The sequence below is a fragment of the Falco punctatus genome (assembly GCF_963210335.1).
Source record: "Falco punctatus genome assembly, chromosome: 11".
NCBI classification, from domain to species: Eukaryota; Metazoa; Chordata; class Aves; order Falconiformes; family Falconidae; genus Falco; species Falco punctatus.
The window spans coordinates 13,628,685-13,651,673 of NC_137591.1; the positions used below are offsets into that span (position 1 = coordinate 13,628,685).

At 40.9% G+C, this 22,989-nt stretch overlaps 1 protein-coding gene and 1 long non-coding RNA gene across 7 annotated transcripts in view; one reads left to right on the forward strand and one right to left on the reverse strand.

The window, feature by feature from the left end:
• Positions 1 to 22,989, forward strand: part of ST6GALNAC5 (ST6 N-acetylgalactosaminide alpha-2,6-sialyltransferase 5) — a 75,122-nt gene that overhangs the window by 43,340 nt on the left and 8,793 nt on the right. For 2 of the 3 annotated variants that reach the window (XM_080406930.1, XM_080406928.1), the window contains 2 exons: positions 17,038 to 17,447; positions 22,833 to 22,940. In XM_080406930.1, the coding sequence (XP_080263056.1) occupies positions 17,038 to 17,447; positions 22,833 to 22,940 (518 nt within the window). The remainder of the gene's footprint in view (positions 1 to 17,037; positions 17,448 to 22,832; positions 22,941 to 22,989) is intronic. The other variant, XM_080406929.1, reaches the window with a different exon arrangement.
• Positions 397 to 16,996, reverse strand: LOC308071479. 4 transcript variants are annotated; one of them, XR_013931223.1, is made up of 4 exons: positions 8,585 to 16,996; positions 7,038 to 7,145; positions 1,844 to 2,176; positions 397 to 1,673 (listed from the first exon to the last, which is right to left on the reverse strand). It is a non-coding gene; the product is annotated as an uncharacterized lncRNA (long non-coding RNA). The 4 variants fall into 4 exon arrangements; XR_013931224.1 differs by having other exon boundaries at positions 7,038 to 7,171; XR_013931222.1 differs by lacking the exon at positions 7,038 to 7,145.

Sequence of the window (22,989 nt, forward strand, 5' to 3'; positions counted from 1 at the left end):
TTTTTTCCCTTGCTTTTGAAGTTTCGTTGTGTACTTAGCGTTACACTTTCCAGTTTCTCAGTGACTCTGAGAAATTTATTCTCTTCTAATTCCATCACTCCAGGAGCTGGAGATTTAAGAAAAAATATGCAATATTGTGACATATATAATGAAATCGTAACTATTGGGAGTATGGTAAGAAGAGTAAACAGATCATCAATCTAAGACTACTGTATGCAGTAATTCATCCTTCTCAGTTGGTGATGCCTGAGTCAAGAAAAGCCTTAAGTGGTCACTAGATGGAAGGTTGTCTACTAAGGTCCACAGATTTGCAGGTTTAAGTTAAAGCAACTGTCACTATATGGCCAAGACCCAGGGGGGGAACAAGAACAACAACAAACCAGGATGTAGACCCTGTACTTGTAAATATATTGAAGTTACCAAAATATGCTTTATTAAAGTAACAGCTATATGCTTTTAACAAGTGATGAATACATACAGAAAACATTATAAACAGTCCATAGGCTGCAGTTTGTCCATACAAAATCTCTGGTAACCTTATGCCAATAGCAAATACAAAATAAATAGAAAAAAAATTGAAATCTGTAGTGTGCCTGTAACATCCTAAAATTCACATTCACATCCTCGTTTTTTGATGTGCTCCCTTCATCCTCCAAAACAAATTTCAGGGATGTTTCAAATGCATTCTTAATTTACGATACGTGCTTCATTTATGCTGTATTACTGCAGTGACACATAGGTGGCATAAAGATTTTAGCCTAGAAAATAAAGATATACTGGGGAGTAAGCAACTATGAAAGAAAGGAAAATCATGGAAAAAATAGTGAGTGGAGAAGCTTGGTGCAAAGGAAGCAGCCTGGACTTAAGAGAGAACTCAGTGATGCCAGCCTGCCTTTGAAAGCTTGCTGAAGTGTGTTAGGCAGTTGGAAACAGAGTTGTAAAGGGCTAATTTAATCTCTTACTTAGAAGACAGCAAAATTTAACTGATGCTGGATAAAGGGGAACCTCCTGTGATGGTGTATGGCTAATTTTCACAGAGAATGTTTAATTCTTTCACATATTGCAAGACTGCATTTACAGCTTTAGTAAATAGAAATTACTGCTTGTGAAAATCCATTTAGTAAATGCTATTTTAGAGGGTGTTGGCATCTTATGCAATACTGAGGCTTCTTTATCGACTTTTAAACTAACCTGCTAAACAGCTGCAAGTTTTCCTTCATTCAGTAAGCTTTAGGTGAATAAAACCCCCTACCAATGCTTAACAAAATAATCAGATAAGAAAAGGCATGGTACTAAGATGAATGGTTAATATGTGGAAAATTATTCAAGATAGAAATATTCTGTCTGCAGTTCTATTAATTTTATCAATGCATATATAGTGCACAATTATGGTATACCCATGTGCAGTAGACTGCATGGTATCTACCAAATCTTTATACTGTAAATAACTTATGTTTATTGCCAAGCAGAATCAGAATTTTCCAGTCTCAGAGGAAAACAAAGTCTTGTCAGCCCATCATGTTGTCATTATTACTGAATGCCTAGTAACCATTTCCACAAATGTAAAAGTCTAGACATCCCACCTCTTCTTGGATGAGATTAAGCTGATTGATTCCTGGAGCCAAATTGCTCAAGATGCAACTGTCTGTCTTGAACTTGATGTAGCATTTGCTCTGGGTAAGAAGAACAAAGAGAATGCTAGTACTTGTTTGTGCTTTGGGCTAATCTGGAAAGGGTAGAATATTTTATTTTATATTTTATATCCCCTGCTACTAGTCTTGCTAGCAGGGAGAAAGGAGGCATTTTTCTCCTGTGATACTCATGATACTTAATTAATACTCACCAGAGCTGAGCCCTGTAGAAAACCACAGGTAAGGTTTTATGTTCTTGAAGAGAGAGGCCGACAAACTACTAAGATCCAAATTGCCATAGGTAACGCAGGACGTATGCAGTTATTTCTGATGGAGATGGTGTGTTAATGTTTTGTTTGTCCGTGGGCTTGGGTTGGTCATTCCGCTCTTTCACTCAGAAGGGACAAGCATGTTGTAAAATATTGTGAGGTAATGTTGGGTAGCTGGTCTTCAAATAGGATAAAAGGCATCACACAGAACACAGGAGAGAAAGCTGCTCCAGTGTGCAAAATGCACTGAACCAGATTGCTTCAGACTATATTCATCTGCAAATAGTAAATATATATATGTAATTCACATTCCATAGTAAGAGTCTGCACACTGCACAGAGCTTGCATAGCTTATACTTCACAGACAAATACTGTTGAAGCAATTCAAGGTGGCGATCAGTCCAACCGGTGTCATTTCCCTAATTTGAAAATCCCATTGATGGAGAGTTGCACAAGAAAGCTGGTTCGACATAAAAAGATACGCATTGAACTTGAATATATAGTTTGTCTGTGATACAAGTGCTGCCTCTGTAATGCAGATTTCCTCTCTTAAGAAACATTCACTTCAAAGTGTTATGCAAACTACTGCACTACCGCAGCAGCCATTAGACATACTGCAGCATGTCCCAGCTATTACACACACCTGTCGAGCACAGGGATCGAAAAAACAATCAGCCAGCCAGCACTACGATCGGACTGGTATGATTGTATGATTTTTTCTGCCAATTGAAAAATAAAGACCTAGGATAGCATTGGTGTGTTGTTCAAAGGAAGCCCTTTGTGGATACCAAGCTATGGCATTATGCTTTTAACCTGCTGCGAGCCCAGAAGGAAAGATGGATCTGTTTTCTCTGGATTATCTGAGGTGCCACTACCTGGCAAACCACAAATGTCTTCCATTTACGCACACTAAAGTGAGCACTAAGCAGGGCATACATTTTAGCTCTGGGAAAGAGCTTTCCAATTCTTGTGCTAGGCTAGGATTTATTACAATGTAGCATGGGAAGGAATTAGTCATCCGTGATGTGGAGTAGGTTATTTTCTCTTTCACGTGGTTTGTCGTTTCTGCCTTGTAAGCCACTAGCACTCTCCTGCATTTTAGATGATGCATTTGCATTTTCAGCGTGTACATTTCCCTTTCTGGTTTTACTCATCATTGGCAGATAATAGAGGAATAGATAGGAGAATTAAGGGGAAGGGTGGTGAGTGCACCCAAAGCCATGGCAAGAATGGTTTGGGAGAAGCAGTGTCTTTAGATACTACTATGGCACCTGAATATTTGGGAACTACGTCCATGTGTGTGAACTAAACATGGAAGTGCCAAGGTAGTTTATAAAGGGCCCGATTTACAAGTTGTGTCATTTTTGCACTGAATTTTACTTGTATTTTCAGTTTACATCACAGTCCTAAGTCTGAACTGCTAGCAAACAGGGACACTACATTTACTTTTCTATCTCAGACGGAAAATGGTGTTAAGTATCATGTCAGGCAGTGCCTCGCCTAGTTTAAGTTATGGTTTTGGAACTGCTTGTTAAACACCCAGTTTGGGACTGGGTGATGGGAGTAAAAAGAACCCCCCACCTTTTCATGTGCCCTAACAGCAGATTACCTGGTCTGCAGAGCTCTACTGCATGAAAAGTAGATTAAATCTTTATTTAAGACTCATAGGATGGTGATAGTGCTCTTAAACAGCAGCTGCTATTAAAATGTCAGCATTGCTGTCGGTCACCACCGAGTACCTGAGTTAGCACTGTTTCCACTGATACTAAGAATGGAAAATAGACAGGTTGCTACTTAAAGTGAACTATTGTAAATTGAGGAGCACAGGTTTAATCCTTTCTGATATGGTTTGTTATCCACCTGTAACGTTAAAAATGTATGTTGTATTACTTCAGGGGTTGCACTGACCTCTAGATTTCATGCTTCTGGATTTGACTACTTCTTATGTACCGTTATGTTTTTATTCCATATTTTGGCAATATCAAGGCTTAGTCATACATGTGAAAAAAAATGTAAAGTTATGGATAGCATGGTAATTGTCCATTTTATGAAAACTTTAGGGCTTTGTCTTGTGAGCATTGTGCAAAATGGCAGATATTGATACCTTAACTATTCAATCGAGGATTTGGTAGATCAGTCAATGGGAACAATGACAGTGGACTAGAATTGATCACACTTCATTTCCCATCAATTGGCAGAGTAAATGGTAGCTCAGATGATAGGTTAGGATCGTTGCCAGTAATTCTTGGGCTCATGCCCTCCATTTTTTCTTTCTTTTTTTCTTCCAAACGAGAACCCCCCAGACTATTTGATGAAAGTGAATGTCCTCTGATGTTGGTGAATAAAGCAGTGCAGAGTTTTTGTAGCCTCTGAGGGGCGTGAGACTATTTCTGGCTCCATAATTGATGCTGCTGCATAGTCCTATAATCACCTAACCTTATTGAATTGTCCCCATGTGAAGATTTGATTTCAAATTTAGTAATCATTATACATCATTTATTTTCACATAGATTACAGGATCATGTGTAAAGTGACAGAATTTCACCCCAGAGCTCCTTCAGTGTTTGGGTCTTCACTTTTACTCTTTTTGGATATGCTTGTGACACTTCCAACTCTGGTGATTTACTAGCAATTAGCAGGCTTCCATGACAGATTTATTGTAGCCTTCCAAAGAGCGATGAATCAGGTACGTGACTATGAAGAAGAGGTTCCCTAGGACTTTCATTTAATACAGGAACACAGAGTCAGATCCCATGAAGAGCTTTGGCGTGTAAAGCGGGACTTAACCCAATTAAAAGCTCTACTCTTAAACCTAAATGTAAAATTGCAGTTTAAAAAAATCTTTGCTTAGCTGCTGCCTAACCTTGAAAGCACATAAACCAACTCGTTGTTTCCTCATTTGAATTTCAAGTGGATGCCTACACTTCTTTTTCTGCATCTGCCAAAATCTTTGCCTGATTCCTGTATAAGGCTGCTCAGGAGCTGGAAATTACAAGTTCTTTCTCCCCAGTGCTCTGCCTGGTTGGGCAGACCCACCCTCCACTCACAGGGCCAGCCATGCCCCTAGGCACACAGCTGGAGGGGATGGTGCCACCACCCCACAGCAGTTGTTTCTTCATATCACTGTTGGCTAGAGGGTAGTTCATACTTGCTGTGAGTTTTCTGCATGCATTCCAGTTTCTGTGGTTGTGTTATTTTTTCTTGTCAAAAAAGGTAATGTACTCTTAAGCTTTGGGGATAGGGATTGATTCCCTTGGAAATGGTGAATATTCAAAAATAATGTAGTTGTGACAGGACTGTTTTTGCATTAACAAGCTTTCTTTTGAAAATACATCGATCTGTTCTTTTTATTGCTTTCCCAGGTGTCTATTGCTCAATACTGATTGAAAAAAAAAAAATCTCATTTCTGATGTGAAACCATCCACATGCTAAACAAATACATATTGGACCAAAATAAGCTATTTTAATAACTGGTTTTTTAATTGAATGAATGCATTGCAGTCTATTAAAGCAAAAAAAAAAACAAAACACCCAGTGTGTTTAGCATGTTAAAAAGAAGATTTTTGCTGTATTCACAATGTTACACAATAATTAAAAAGGAAACCAGCTAAGTCTTCAGAACCTGTCCTGTTCTACAGAATGTGATTAATTTCTGTTTCATTATAATAGTAGGGTTGTAGTGTCATTATTTTTGAAGGGTAGGAATCTTCCACTGTTGCTACTTTTTGTGTTTTGGGAAGCAGAACACATGACAGGGAAAGAGATGAACCACACTCCAGCTGTAATTAAATGCTGACACATCAGTGGAGTTTGGCCACTTGTTTCTTCAAATGTGGGTTTGAAGGAGGCTCCTCCTGGCTGTACTGTGCTAACGGGAGCAATGGTTCCTCCTGGGAGGATGTGCTATTTTCTCCTTAGATGTGCAAATCTGGGAAGTAGGCAGGCCTGACACAGTGCAGACACTGCCATGCTGAAGGTGAAATTCCCACTTCGTTCACACTGGTTTTTAGGATGTCAGGATGCCAGCTGTCCTCAAGGGCTCTCACTTGCAAGCAGTTTGGACCCTCGGGGTCTCACTGTGCCTGTGATCGGGCAGGCCGAGTCAGGATTATGCTTTCATGCCATGTCCTGGCAGATTGTCACCATGTTTGCCTCTCCTGCACTCAGTGTCCCTTCTGCCCTGCCCTGCCCTCCACAGATGTGTTTGTTACAGCACGCCGGCCTTGTGAGATCAGCATGAAGGCCAGTGGGGCAGCAGGTGGCCTTGTGTGGACATGGTGGGGGGACTGGAGAGGACAGCGCAGGTATGGGGACGCTGCGCAGAGCCCTGGTGCGAATGCTGCAGGGGTCAGACGTTACACCTGCGCAGGGTGCACGTGGTAAGGTGAACGGGACTGCTGGGCTCTAAGGGTGTGCCAGGAGTGGTGAACATCAGCAGCTCCCGAGAGCCACCGGGTCTGTGTGGGTGCGTGGGCAGCAGGAAGGCTGGTACCAGCTCGCCTGCCAGCCGGGCGGCGGGCTCTGGGCAGCTGCAGGCAGTCTCCTGGCCCATTCTGCTGCAGGGTGAAGCAGCCCCCAAGGGCAACACAAGTGCCGCAGTAAAGATGGGATGAACCACCTGGTCACATCTTTTTTTCAGTGGAGTGAAGCAGTTACACCTGATGAGTAGCTGGTCTTTTTTTAATTCTTTGCTGGAAGACTAGCATTTAAAAAACTGTTGGCACTTCAGTGTTTCTCCCCTACAAGATAATACTCTGTCGCTCTTCCTACAGTTGAAACTGTGGTTCTAGAGAGGTCTAGGTTTGTCAAAAATGCTGTTTAGGTGGACAGGCATTATTTGGGGCAGTAAAGCTGGAAAGATGACTTACATGTCTAGGTAGAAAAACTACTTTAGAATATGCCTATTGCTCTGAAGAAACTGGCTTCTTTTCTAAAAAGAAGTTTTTTAGTTTTAGTTTTCTAAAACTAAAAGGTTTGTTCCCATGAAATGGGAACCATGGGTTGCAGCCAGGCATTGCACAGAGACCTGAAAAGCAAACACTGGTTAAAGAAGTGAAAATTTCCTGTTGACAGGTATCAGTTAGATGTCAAGGCATTTTGTAATGGTGATTTGAAACAATGAAAGATTAAGAGATACCTTGGAAAACTTCTGCAGCCTAGCACTCCTTGGTCATGCTGCCATCTTCTCCTTTTCATTCTTCCATTACTACCACCACCACCATCCATCTTACTGTACCATTTTGGGCTGTATTTTGTGTACATTCAGTGTCACTAAAGAAAACAATGGCATCCACCTACCTTTTTTTTTTTTTTTTTCCCCCGCTGCCTTGTTTTTACTTCTCTTTGCTTCCTGTTCCCATTGTGGAATGCAAAGGAGTAAGCCAGTGAAATATACTGTCCCCCCACCCAGGAAGAAGTTTGCAGGTATTGTTCAGTGTCACTACCATGTAAAATGCACTTCAAATGAGACACACATCACATCCCTGGGGTACAATTTAGGACCAGTAATGTAAACCAAAAAGCAGATAGTGTATAAAGTAAATACGCACAAATCCCCTGAACTCTAGTACTCTGCATTTCACTCTTTGCAGAAAACTTTTGTCTCTGCTCCTGCTTACTAAAAGGCGATCCCCCTTTTCCTGATTTCTGTGGTATCTCATTCTTAAACCTACCTCTTGCATCCTCTCTGTGGCGCACCCTTCTACACTTTCAATTCCTTGACCAAATGCATTGGGCAACTGTGGGTTTGAGTTATGTCATTTCCCCAGTTACAGATAAGCTACATCTTTACACAAGGAATATTACTGAAGAGTGTTAGCCAGGTGCCTGGGAATCGTACCTCACTCAAGTCAGCCAATGGTAAAACACAAATAAAAGCATTTATGTGCCACAGCCACAAGAGATGGCACAGTTAAAAATGTCTGTGAAATACACAGGTATGGAAATAGACTTAACTCTACTTCTAGCAAGGTCAAAACCCTTCTCTCCCTGTAACTAGCTGACTTGCTATCGGCTCTTCCCTGGCTCCGTTTTTCAAGGACTCTCTCTTCCAATTTGCCCTGTGGCTCAGGGTACCTTCCTCTGAGAGAGAGCTTCCTTTTTCTCTGGTTCCTCCAGAGATCCCAGTTACCTTCATCCTTTTCACCCAAACTTATTTACCCCCTAACTTACTCAGAAGATAGTTTCAATGTCCTGCTATAAACTGAAGAGCATCTTTTTGAGAAGCAATGCCATGTTGCCAGGTGCATTTCAGTGCTAAATGTTTCCATCCACCAAGTGTTTACATCCTGATCAGATAAACATTTTTATTTGTTTATTTTTTTTCTCCTGATCAGGACTGTGATAACAGTAAACAATTGGAGAGGCTGTTTGGAATGCTTGAGACCCTTTAAAAAAAACCCTAAAACCTCAAAAAGCTGACCTCTGAATTCAAAGGATTATTTTTCAAATTTAGTTGTAGTCCAAAACCAGTTACAATTATAGCAATACATAGCTGCAGATAGAGATACAGATTTTTAAACACCTATCTTCAAAATGTTTTCATCTGGTTTTAGTCCAAAACCGAATATACAAATATTTTTAGCCCAAAACACACTCTCTTTTTCTTCTCTATGTATGTGTATGGCAGAAATTCTCAGTGACTTTCTGCATCCTATAGCTATTGAATGAAATGGATGTTTTGACCACTTTTGCTGCCAGGTCTGTAGGGTCGATATGCCAGTGATTAAGGAGGCTACCTTGGGATCCTCCTGTGGAGATGGTACAGCTTTGTGTACCGCTGAACCTCATACACCCTCAGGAAAACATTTTAAACTCAGATGCAGTATCTTCTGGGGGGAAAAAAAAAAGGTTTTTTTAAAATCTGTTTTCGTTGCCTAATTTCTGATGTGGTGTTAACTCAAGAGGGACAAAAGTAAAAGCATATAGAGCAGTCTGGGTTAATATAAAGTAAGATGACGAAGATTACATGGAGCTAGCCACATGACAATTGCAAAGGCCGTAGAGAACACTGTGAGGCTGAACATTTTTGACAGTTTTTGAAACAAAGACCTTTGAAGAAAATTTTTGAACAAAGATCTTTCAAAGCAATGTGGAGCCTTACTTTATTTCAGTCGACTTCAGCAAGGTGGAGAAATAGAAGACAAAATATATTTTAGAGAAAATCCTCTATGGGGTCTGTAACTTTCTAATCAGACGTTTGATCTTAAATTTCATCTGGCCTGTTCTAGGGACTCTGTGTGCTGTGCTGAAGTTACCTCAATACTGGATGCCATTGGGAAGACTTGCCTGTGTCCTTGTAATTCCTATCACATTATTGCTTTGTAGTGATATTAAGTCAGTGGGAGTTCAGATGCATTTGGAGGAGCCAAATCATGTCACAGAAACAAGTGCTTGAATTTGAAAACTTAGGCACAGACTTTAAGGATCAGTGATGCCTGGCTTTAAAGATAATAAAAGTGACCCTGTAAAACTTGAAGTTCAAAAAAAATCTTGCACAGACATGACAGGTGCAGTGATGGCAGCTGAGGGCGTATTTCCATGAAGCATTTAAACTGGAATGAATTGCCAAAACATACCGAAGCAGATGAGAGAAGTTGATGTGAAAACTTTCCGAAGCAAAAATCCAAACTGTCCAATACCTTTTTGATAGACTGTTGAAATAATTCCCGTTTTTCTGACACTTCAGTGCTAACAGTTTGCATAGTTAAGATACCACGCTTGTGGCTTTATTGCTTTTTAGTGCAAGAACTTTAGCTGCAGAACAAAAGTAAAGCGGTTTGATGTAATATGGATGTCTATTTGCACTCCTTTTAAGATAAACATTAGGCAATAACCATTTCTTTAGAGCCTGTGTATTGTTCATATGATTCTCTCTCTTGTATAACAGCTCATGTTCATCAACATGATACATTCCTGCCTGATTTTCCAGTTCTGTCTTTCATTGAGGATACTCTTTTCTTTCTCTGATTGCTTTTTCTTCTTATGCCATTACTCTAGCTGATAGCTTCAGGTTATCATTGTATCCGATCTCCCTCTCCAATAAGCCTATGATTGATACTAATCTTCCTCATGGGACGCATTTATAGGATGCAGGATGGAAACTACTCTTTAAATCTTAGCTTTATATGTGCTGACAGTTTGCAAGGTTGCACCTTATATTTACTTCAGGTGGCTTAGGGGAAAACATCAGCACCTGGTAATCAGGCTTCCAAATAAGAAAAGAATTGCGCTCCACATACTAAAGGTTATCTTGTTGTTGAGTCTCCTGTGCTGCTTCTGCTTGTTTTTCATGTAAGTAGAAAAGGCATGGTTTCTATAGGTGATCAATGTCCTGTAACCAAACTCATGCCTTTTCTTTCCAGTGAGAGGAGACATATTTTAATTAATCTGATGGAAGCTTTGAATAGCAGGCAGTCCCCTGAAAAAGAGTTAATGTGCCGGAAAACACTTCACACAAGCAGAAGACTCTTGGTTGACTAATGTGCTTAACGGTACTTTTTCTAAGAAAATTATCCCAGTGAAAGCTTTATGGAGTGCACTTGGTTTTTGTTTTTCTTCTCATATTATAGCTTCATATTTTGAAATCAAATTAGGTATGTCTAAGGACGTTTTGAAAATGGAAGTATTATATTTTTACTACAGGCTTTGCAGATGCCCATCAGTATAGTGTCATGGAAAACAAAAATATTCCGTTCCTTGGAGAAATAAAACCTAAGGTGCTGTGATCGCTAGTGTGATGATTGCAGTTGCTGAAGTCTGGCTATTTCACTGTTTCTGCTTACCAAATATCTGAAGGCAGGGTCCAGTTATATAATTAACTCCAAAGAATCAATGAGAAATGAAGATGCTAATGTTTCCACAACATTTGCATATTCAAGCTCCACAGCGCGAGAAACAAAGAGAAGTAATAAGAAATTCATTTATCTTTTATCTTTTTAAACAGACATGCATTTATCTTTAGGAACAGACTTGCCAAGCCTTTTTTGAATTGCAAAGTTTTGCTGCAAATGTTTGTTATTTGAATTTGCATAAGGATTAACAATGTTGGGCAAGTGGTATCTCCTAACCCTTTCTGTTTACTTGTGTGATAACAGTCATTGGGATACAGTTTTCAAGGCAATCACTGCTTTTAGTTCAGTGGCTACTGCAGTTTGTTTTCATGTCAGATTCTCTAATGTTCCAAAAGTCTAGTTCAACAAAAATTATAAATATATTTGCTGAAAGGATTTTTGCTCCGCTCTTTAAGAGCTCTCTGTACCTGCTAGCATAAGGGTTAAAGAATGAAAATTTATGAAACTTGAGGGGAAAATCTGAGATGGCGTGCAGAGTGTAGCAATTAAGCTACACTCCCTGTCTGAACCTACATGTGAAAATGTCATGGTCAAAGCAAAATCATCTCTTAGATAAGAACTTTGCACCACAAAATCAAAAGTCCCAGAGACTTCAAAAGGGTGTGTGCCACAGCAAGCTGAAGTTGGTTGAGGTTCAAAACTCTCTTCGTGCTTTTAAGTGTTTGTCTGGGGTTTTGTTCCAGCTTTTTGTACACAGAAGTGTTACCTAAACATAGCATGTCAGGTAGATACTTGCTTGTGCTGCTATGTCTTTTCATTTTTGGTTCTTTTCATATTATTATGAAAACTGTTCCAACATCAGTATATTACAAAGCAAAAATAATCAGGGAACTTGCATTATTTTCACAGGAACATGTCTCCTAGAGTACTTGTATTGTGGAAATCACTTCCGAAGTGCACAGCTGTACTTCACTAATGAGACAGCTTGAGCCCCACAGCTTGCTGCATTGACTTACAGAAGTTTCAGGGTTTCTGTTCTACTTTAAGGTGATTGTTGGAAATTTCCCCAAAAAAAGCAAATTTGGCCTTACAGTTGTCAGGGTTCTAGGGGAAAATAGGAAGGAGAGGCACACCAATAGAAACAATACAGCTTGCTCACGAGGGTTGGGCACAACAGCAAGAGAAGCTTTACATCTGGAGCGGTGCTAAGTGACAGGGGCTCACAGGAGCTCGAGCAGCCATTTATGATGGGCCAGCAATGAGCTGGGGGTGCCCGCAGCTCCTGCAGAGGTTGGGGTGCCTGTTGTGACAGGAGGATTGTCCTTGAAGCCTCTGGGAGAGGAGAACTGGGAAGGAGCAGCTAGCCCTAGCGGAGCAGTGGTCCTGAGCCAGCAGCTTGTGACAAACCTCAAAGCTACAAGAATGTAAAAAGTTGGAACTGAAGCTGCCACAACAAAATATTTATTACTGGCAATGCACTAATTACTCGATGTTGTTGCCAGTGGCTGATGACCCAGCAATCAGGAACACGCCACAAATAATAAACTACGTTGAACATGGGGTGAAACAGGGTTCATTAACATCACATATGAAATGCTGATTAAGTTCTGTACACAAGGCAGGGAACATAAAAAGCAAATATTGAGGTAACACACAGTGAGTGTCAAAAGCTAGCTGCTGTGCTTAGGCCAGGCACAACGGGCACCAGGCAGGGGAGATGTGAAACTCCTGCCGATGAAATTATCTGCTTTATAACAAAAAGAGAAAGCTAGACTGCCTTGGAATAAGCTCGCTTTCTCCTTAACCAGTAAGACTCATTCTTGTAGTATTTATCTGTGTTTTCTCATTGATGTAGCCCTATACGAAATTAATTCAATTGAAAATTGGAACAGTTTTGCCTTCCTGTACATCGGTCATCTTATTTCTACCACTGCTTTTACTTCAGCAGCCAGTTTGGGAGCTCTTGCAGAGGAGGTTGTTGGTTCAGTAATATGGTTCAGGTAGTTAATACAGAGTGAAGAAGCCCTATAGCTTTTCACTCCGGATCAGACAGAAGACAAGCACGGTGGTGCTGGCTAACAAAATGCTGTAGAGGCGTTGCAGTGCAAGAGGAAAACATAGCTGTCAAGTACCTTATTGATATTTTGCACTTTGTCTCAAATGCTTAGTTAAAGGTCATTCATCCAAAAAGAATGTGGATATTCTTTAACCTTTCTCGGTCTCTCTTGCTCTCTCCCAATACACTTTGAATTAATCTGTAGTATTTCCAGATCTATCTATGAGGAACGCTGGTGTTCATGAACTGACAGGTGGTCTTTTTCTCAGTAATGAGCTGTTCTTCACTCCAGAAGATGATCATAATCTTTTTGCTTTTGTTGGCTAGATCATCATTGCCAAGATAAAATATTCTATTTTCTATTTATAGAAGGGAAACTTTTATACTACTGATAATGGAGTGATCTGAACCCAGGGGTCTTGAAAATAGGTCATTAAGTACTCAGTTTAGCAAAAAGTGTGTTTTCTAGCATTCCTGATTTTGCTGGAGGGAATTGTCTTGTTTTCTAAATCTTGGCTTTAAAACCTAAAGACTTCTTTAAGCAAAGAAAAAAAAATTGATCATTTGATTTCATCACAAAGAACATAATTATATCTAAGAGTAACATATTTTGAATTAGGAATAACATTTTTCCATTGATTTTTTTTTTTTTTTTTTTCTTTAGCAATGAAGTGGCTGAAAATAACATTTTTCTATCATTGGACAACATAGATTTTAAAGTCAATAACAGAGCAGATTGCCTCAAATTGGAAAACACAGGAACAACTGTGGCATTGTTTTTTGTTTCTGTTTGGCTGTTGGCTGGTATTAAACAAGCCAGATCCATGTGATCTAGCAACAGCACTTACTGGATGGGCTATAATCTATGTGAGTGAAAGTTGCCAGGAGTCAGTTTGGCCTGTGATACCTACAGCAGTGCAAGGTTGCACTCATCTGTTACAGCCACTAAGGTGCTGTTACAGGGTTTACCAGAACCTAGGAAGGTTCACCTGGTTCCTTGATTCCCTTGGGATAGTCCATCTATCCTGGAAAAGTACCTGCTGATTTTGCCATCTTCTGGGGTTCTAGCACTGTGAGCTTGCTGTCTTGTAACCTCTATTCTCCCTCCCCTGTCCCCCCATGCATTTTTAGGTGCCTGGAAGCTGAGAGGTAATTTAGGCAATTTGTTTGGCTGACACATATGAAGTGCCCCGAGTACTGGTGTGACTGACTTGCATTGCAGAAGTAGCCACATGCTCTGCCGTGTCATGCAGGGTGCTGCTGTACATGTTGTTCAGATACATGTGAAACTGTGGCTGCTTATTGACAGTGGGTACAATAAACGTCAGCAGCTCTTACGTGTGTGATAGGTTGCATTTCCAGGTTATTAACACAGATGCCATAAAATTACCTACCTCTCACCCTATCCCTCTTCTGAGCATTTTGAAGCAAGGTTCATGAAGTAAAGGTTGCATTGCCACCCTAAGATATATCTTAAATGTCATGGGTTTGCTTTTTCCCCCCCAACGTGGCTGTAATAATTACTGTAACAGAGAGCTTGCTTTGGAGTTAATGTTCTCCTGGCTTAATGGCCCCTGGTTGTTCTCAGGCCATCAACTTCTCCCAGCTGGTCATCAAACCCAAAGAACTCCCTTGTGCCTTCATTATTACGGCTTAAGTAGATGACATTTCTGGTGCAACTGCTGCCTCCCAATGAGATGGTATTACAGCCAATACCTTTTTTCCCCCTTGCTTTCAATATTGTCAAAGCATTATAAACAGCTGGTATGAGAATGTTGTGGCTGTTGGCTGTGAATTCCTCTGACAATTTTTAGGTGTGTTGTAGACTTTGAAAGAATCTGAGTGAGGTGACTGAAAATGACTTGCCCAGAGCAGCTACATGCTCTCAGTCCCCATGCATCATTCAAGAAGAGGCTAGGCAATGCCCGAGTGTTTCAGGCTAAAGACTTTTTCCCAGAAGGAACAGTTTTCAAACAAGATCTAGGACAGATGTTTGGGGGTTTATTAATGTTTATAAATCTAGCAAATGTTGACATCCCCTCCCTCCCCTCCCCAAGTTTCCATGGCTCTACTGATCATTGCCCTTGTTTCCTAACAATTGATGAATTCTCTGGCAGACTTTTAAAAGAAACAAGTAAGTTGTAGCTCAGTAGGCCAGAAACCAGCAGAGATTGTTTAGGTGAAAATGTCTTGCTATGTGGATATTCAAACCCATGGGAGTTTTAACATTGGTGCTGACTACATTTCCTTTAACCTCATTAGCACTTCATCTTGCTTTCCCAAGCATGATGCTGGAGCAGCTAGCTCACCTTAGAGCTTTTTGCTAGGTAATTCATCAAAGTGGCAGATGAAAGCTTAAAGGAAAATGCATGTAAATACCACATTAGGAACCTTGGCTCACAAAGGCATGAACATTTCTACCCATATCATTAGCTCTGGATTACAATCCATATATGTGAAGAAAAAGGGACTTTGTTGTTTGGGGAGGATGGCAATACAAAGCTTACTGGTTGTATCATAGTACAAATTGTACAGTTAGTTATTTTGTCTTTAATTAAAAAGCACTTCATTGTTCATTAGCTATTCTCACAGGAAAAAAGCTCAGCCTGCAACCACTTGTTACCTTCAAAATTAAAACCAAGTTACTTAAGTAAAATACCCCCTTCAAATACTAGGGGCCAAAGCATTTTCAAATGGGGAACTGAGATTCTTCTCAGACCTAGGTTGTATCTTTTTTTTTTTTTTTTTTTTTAGCTTTAAGTTTTCAGCTATGCCTCACTGCACACTGATTTAGTCATTTGATGCTTATATACATGTGGTTGATACTGAGTGTAATTATATGTCACTATAACTTCTCCTCACTGCTAATAAACCCACCATGTTTACAGTTGGAGACATGCTAGCTATGTTTGTAACGGTGTGAACAACGAGCCATCCTGGAGAGCCACAGCATTTGATCTAGAGGAGCTGAGGCCCTCTCTGTCAAAGATGGGTTTAGGTTGCTAGCGTTCTTCAGAGCCAATGAATACTGTCACCTCCTCGGTATACTACAGGATCAGGCCAGTGCCCCAGCGCAGGAGACAACTGCTCTCAGCATGTTATGTGCCTGATTTGGAGCCTCTGGAATTAAACAAGCCTGTTAACTCACCAGGAAGGTACTGGAATTCCATTCTTTATGGTTAACAATGAGAATAAAATTCTGATGGACATCCTTAGGGGAAAGAAGATCAATAGATCAAAATGGTGATGAATCAAAATGGCCTTCCAAAGAACTTCAGATGGGTGAGCCACCACAGTTCCGTTTGTCAGCCTTGTTATCGCAAAGAAACAATTAAGATACAAAGTATGTTCTGTAATCTGGTGTTACTGGGCTGAAATGCTGCAAGATACTGTTTCGTGGAGGGCCACCAAGGCCCACCTTCAAACAGTCTTTACCTCGAGTTTACTGTAGTCTTGTTATAAAGTAGCACTTTGGGGACACTGTTAACCCTCTTTCGTTCTCATGCTGAGCAGCAGACACATCTACATATCCTCTTACTGATACCTGTATTGGTGGCATACTTCAGGAATACAATTTATCATACATTTTTGTTTTCATAAACGCTTTTTTTACTCTTTTAATTCCATTAGGTCAGCCACTCCCTGAATAGGCACCTCCTGTTCTGTTTTACTGTGTAACTTTTAAACATGACCCTGACAAGCTAGAAAAAGTTCAGTGCACCAACTCCCTGTCATCACTGACCAGCTCAGACGGTTGAACCACACAGGAGGTATGCGATCACTGCAGTGGTTATAGCACCAGCTTTGAAATAGTGTAACTCTCTTCCCTTAGCAAAATGTCCTGACCCCAGGGTTGAAAAGCTGTTCACACCTGTGCTTCTGAAGACTTAAGATTATTTCTTGCAAAAAAATGGAAGAGAAAGAATCAAAAATACTCTAATTATAGCTCATTTATGGCAAGTGGAAGAAGTATAATCCTAAGCAGCTGGGAACACTATAGAAGCTGTTGTGATTACTGTATATGAAGCAGCAGCAGAAAGGATTTAAACACAGTGGACTTTACTCCACAGAGGAACTTTGAGGGCTATACATCTATACCACGTTTCCCCCATCTACAAAATGTACAGGTAACGTGTCCCCACTTACTTGAGAAAACTGCTGGGAGAGATTTATGTAAAGTCCTCTGATATTTTTGCTGTAAAATATGCCACATATATGTAAAATATAATTATCATGTAGTGAATGGGAAGATGTCTACAGCTAATTTTGAAGTATATATGTCTTTGCAGCCTTTAAAAATGCACTGCAAGAGTTGTGCATTGGTAACCAGCTCTGGACACCTTCTGGGAAGTAAACAAGGTGACAGAATCGATGAGACAGAATGCGTAATACGAATGAATGATGCACCTACTCGAGGTTATGGAAAAGATGTCGGAAACAAAACGAGCCTTCGAGTCATTGCACACTCCAGTATTCAGAGGATTTTGCGAAATCGCAACGAACTCTTAAATATGAGTCACGGTGCTGTGTTTATCTTCTGGGGTCCTAGCAGCTACATGAGGAGAGATGGTAAAGGCTTGGTATATAATAACCTGCAGCTGATGAATCAGATACTGCCTCAGTTAAAAGCATATATGATTTCTCGCCACAAGATGCTTCAATTTGATGACCTTTTTAAACGGGAAACTGGGAAAGACAGGTGAGAACTTATGTGGATACATTTGGGGGATGTCATACAGTAGTAAAATACTCTAGTTTATATATACCAATTTCAGGTCTGCTCAGAGGGGCCATCGCACCACCCATTACATCCTCTGCCTCATGACTTGTAATATGGTATGACATGCCAAGTAACACCCCTTGTAACATAAGTAAAAAAACATGCATCAAAATAATTCCTACAGAGTATTGCCTCATCAAGTTAGAATCCTACAATCTGGATGTACTGTTTATATAGCCAAGGAGGCAGAAGCACTTTAAATCTCACTGGGGGGTAATATACCTGGCAGGTTTTTTTACTGATTCTGAAAAATCAGAATGGATAGGTTATGTTTTCTTATAGAGGAAATGCCACCATTCAGTGAATTATAATAGCCGTTTATTGAATTTAAGCATTCTTGGAACATTGCAGCTGTAAAGCTACTTGTAAAACAAATAAACATTAGTTATACATTAGGTGCTTCAGAACAGTTCATCTTGTACTTCCAACTGGGAAAAGGAAAGTTATTATGATAGTTACATCTTTATGAGAGTGGTTATGACTTGTAGGCTGATCTTCAAATCAAATTTTTAGTAAGTGACCTACTGCAGGACTTGCCCATTTTCACATATAATGTCTGAAAATGGGCATTTAAACCAAAGACTTCCTAGCAAGAAGTAAGTTTCTTTTTAACAAACTCCTATTTTATTACTTATTAAATATGCTGCTGTAAGAATGGAACAGGGTCCCCACTTAGGTATAAATGAAGAAGTAGGTTTATTGTACAGTAACTCATGGTGAGATTTTCTGGCTTCACAAACACTATAACATACACACCAAGTCCTGGAACTGGGCTCGATCTTCTTGTGGATATGGAGTACTCAAGAGCATGGACTTTGTTTTCTGGGCTGCACAACAAAAGCAGAACCAGTGTTAGAGGAAACCACTGCATCCTCTTAGCTGACAGTGACTGTTTCTTTGCTTGGCATTTGCTGCTTTTGTCATACCCCGCATGGTTTGCTTGCAGAGCTCTGTTCAGTTATAGCGGATCAAACTACGCATCTAAGTTCTTGACTGACTCTAACACAAGAGCACACAGTAACATGGTCAGTTTCTTACCATTAAAGGTCCTTTTCTTTTCACCCTCAAGTCAGTGCTTGTGAGTCTTTGCCAGAGGCTCTGCCCCTGCCAGGAAGAAAAGGAAGGATAACAAGGGGAGATACCCTGCCGCTTTGGCTGTGTTACGGTCTTTTCCACGTTTTTTTACCCAGAGCCAAGTGAGAAGGTGATTTGTGCATTTGAATCCTTCAAGAAAAGTGCAACCCTCAAGAAAAGTGCAAAGGATAATCAGTATGCCCAGTATTTACAAAGGCATGAAAGTTAACAGAGCTGTAGCTGCCCTGTAACATGGGCCACCGTCAGCCCTAAGGGTCAGACCCTGCACACAAGGAGTACCCACTGCCACCTCCTTTTAGTGTAAGTCCCCAGTTTTGAGGAACACTTTACCTCCTCTGCTTCAGTCTGGCCAGTTCTGCCATGGGTAGGCAGGGTCCCACTCCTCTCCCAACACTTGATGTGCATCTTCAGGCCAGCTTCTCTTTATGGCTCTGCCTCACCCATCCAGAGCAAGAGACCCATAGCTGTGCGTGTGATGAAAGCATTCCTTTTTCTGCACTGGCATCAGGCTCGTCTTGGCTCCTGAAATAAGGCATTTGAGACAGTTTAGCGACATTATAACAAGTTTACAGTGGACTCTAGTCATGGGTACCCTGAACTCCCTGTGTGAATCAAGGGCACTTGGATGCCAGCAAAATTCAGCCTCATGAACAGGTCCTGTTGCTTTTAAGAAATTGCAGGCTCTGCTGTGTATGAACCGCTCCTTTAGAGGGCACATACAGCATACTTGAAGGACTAAGAAGATTAAAATGGGAGATGAAAATAAATGAAGAGACAGCACAGAACAGAGGGAAGATGAAAAGAAACATGGGTAGGAAGGAATTCGTAAGGGAAGAAAATTTATATAGCTGTGGGGGCAGGCGCAGAACATTGTACAGCCCAGAATGTTGCTGTTCCCTGGAAGGTTTCTGCTGAGCTTTTGACATTAGTGCCTGCAAAAAAACAAAGTAGGGAGAGAGAAGCCTGATTGCAAGGTTGGAATAATCAAACCGTACATTTCTGTCTTGAAAATGATGAGAAAAAAGGTAATTAGATGTAGTGTGCTTTTGGAAAAAAAAAAAAAGCTGATTCTGAAATGAAGAGAAACCTTCAGAAAACATTGCCAGTTAAATAGTATGGTGAATGACAAAGGCTGTAGAGCAATATACTTGGTATTATAAAGTAACTACTTGAAAATAACTTTATAATTGAATAAGGGTACATTAAGAAAATATGATTCAGAACCAATATTATAGTAATTAGATAAAGGAAGCATAAATGAAATAACTGCAGGAAGAGTATTTCCATAGAGATTATAAATGAGATTTTGGTGGAGCAGAAAGGCCTTTAATTGTAATTTAGTGTGCACTACAGAATTATCAGCACAGTGTGTTAGTTCATCATATAAAAGAGTATCTGATGATTTCCCCTAATAAGCACACGACAGTTCTTCATATTTTTTCATTACAACTGATTAGGTATAAAACCAGTATTTTTTGTTGGACTCTCATTCAGATCTTTTATGAAAAGGCAAGACACTGTAACCCTGGTTCTATACTGCTGACCTACAGACATGGTATTTAAAAAGGCCAAAGTGGTACTTGATAAGTTTTTAAACCTTTATTTCATTGTTTAGCTTTTAAGCTAGTTTATTTAAATTCAGTTATTCTCCTATTTATTGAAAACACCAAATTACAGTGTAAGTGTAAGCAAAAAGAAAACTAGTCCAGCAGACAGCCCAGCTGGGTTGCCTGACCTGTGCAAAGCCCAGTCACTTCAGTCACGGTCTAGATATAATTGCTGCTATGGTTTTGGATTGTAAGGACATCTTAGGCATCTAAAACAGTGGCCTTGTGCAAGCTCCAAAGTACTCTTAGTCTGAACATGTTCCTGAATTACCTAGCCATTTATAGGCTCAGAAACTCTCAAAGTGGCATGAAAGCAAATTCTTTAGGCTTTTCCCAACCTTTCTCTTTCCTAATAATTTTGAGCCAAAAATTATTATTTACTGTTTTGTATTGCTGCAGTGCCTGAAGGCCTGCTGGGCTTATGATCCAGCTATGACATTGTGACAAATTGCACACACCCCCACACCCCTAAAGCTTAAGTGCAAACAGAAAATAAATAAGGCCCCATAATTGGAACTAATGAGATGCTTAAATCCTGTTATTCTCCAAATGCTAGCTTAGCCTGCAAATCTGTATGGCAGGAGCAGTAAAAATGTACATTTCAGGAATTCATACATTACCAGGTGACCCACAAAGACAGGACAAATTCCCTAGGCTCCCCAGCATCCTTTAGGCATTTTTGGTTAAAGAATTCCCTCACATTTAGAATCACATTTAGAAGTGCCTTTTAAGCAGCCAGCCCTGATACCACCTTTTTTTTTTTTTTTTTTTTCTTTGCAATAGTCTAATTCACTGAGGAAACAGGACGCCTTGGTACAAGGCATTCCTCAGTCTCACAGCTCAGAACATCTCCATGTACTGCCCTGTAGGTGACCTACCTGGAACCAACCTGTTTAGCGTTACCTTGGGAAGCTGCATGGTGGGCTCTTGCCTGCTGAATTACATATTAGTGATCACTGGCACTTGCTTGCAGTGGCTGGTGTAGTTTCAGGTCCATCCCTGCTTCCAGGACTGTTGTGCATTCTGCTGTCACTGGGTAAACTCTAAAAGATGGCCTCGGAACTGGGGTCAGGATCTGGGATTCTCTGGTGACTGCTCTGGTGAGAACTTAATGTTCTCTGCCGTGCTTTTGGGGGGTTGGGGTCACAAAATTTTGCAGGTGTCAGGCGGATACAAGTGTGCTGGAATGGGGTTAATGCTGGTTCCATATTATGGATGGCACGAGCCATCCGAGAGCCTGCACTGGCTCTCGCAGTGTCTCCGCTTTAGTAAGAGATGAAAGGAAAGCCAGTCACTGTGACAGGCTGTCATCAGGAATCTGAGGCCTTTTTGGGTCGCAGATGACAAGCTTGAACTTCTTCCTGTGGGACTTCTCTAGCTGAGTGAGGAGCCATTAGGGAGACCTGCTGTCTCCTTCTTTAACAGTATTTGAAAGGACACCTTTGAGTGAGTGAGTTTTCTCTGGAGCAAACACCTGACTTCATGTGCATTTCTGAGGTGCCTGACTCGGTCCTGTGAGGCTGCCCCTAAACGTGCCCCTATGACACCTCACTGGCATGCATTTCCTTGACTCTCCCATTCCAAGACTGCCAGTTCTCCCCCGGGACAGTGCTGGAACTGAACACAGGACTGGGACTTCTGGTGCATATGCTGGGCAACCAGTAACCATGACAGCACCCAGCCCTTACAGATGAAAAAAACAACAACAAGCAAATGCTAGGAAGAGGAGTTGTTACTGTTGCCATTTTGCAGAAAAGAACCTGTGTAATACAGCGAAACTTAAGCACTGCTTGTAAATCTCTTACATCTGTGAGCAGTTACATGGAGATATCTCCTATTTCACACAAATCACGCTGGGATCAGTTGTGCCGCTTTTTAAAGATTTCTCCCAGCCCGCAGAGGGGACCAGGAAAGGAGCTGCCCTGGAGAGCTCCCTTGCAGCACCACCCGTCCTATTCAGAGGTGCCACCAGGCAGGGAGGGGACTCGGGGCTGGCAGAGGGGTAGCACCTAGAATGAAGGCTTCCCAGGCTGGCTAAGGCCAGGCTTAGCTGCAGCTGACTATGCCTCCTGCCAACAGTCACACCGAGTGGCTGTGAGCTTCTAGAAACCAAATCATGGACGGGGTGGGAGGAAAGATGGTCAGACCAGGCACTGGAAGCCAGATCTTGCTCCAGCAGACAGGCTCCTCTGGATGCTGCAGGAGACAGCATTTTAAGCAGCCCTCCTCATCACCCCGATGCGTCTTCCTGAGCACTTAGCGTGTAAGCTCCATTAAGTGATTATAGATGTGTATAGATTACTAGCAGGAGAATATAAATATAAGACATGAAGTTCAGTCACTTAAAGTAAACTTACCAAAAGGTCAGCTAAACGTTAACATTGTTGTTCCCAAAATTAATTACAATGAGGGCAGTTCCTGCATAGATTAGTCCACTGACAGAAGACACTAGCAAAATTATTAAAAGATGAACAAGCAAAGTAGTCTTGGTTGCCCAATTTTCATAACCTTTCACAAAAATGAAAAAAATGCCCAGAAATTGCTTCAAGTATCTCAAGAATTATTTGTCAGCCTGGAAACTTAATTATGTTTTTGCTTTCAGGAAGATATCCAACACTTGGCTTAGCACGGGCTGGTTCACAATGACTATCGCATTAGAGCTCTGTGACAGGATAAATGTTTATGGCATGGTGCCACCGGATTTCTGCAGGTAGGATTTATTTTGGAACCATTATTAGCCAACAAGGTTGAACGTTACA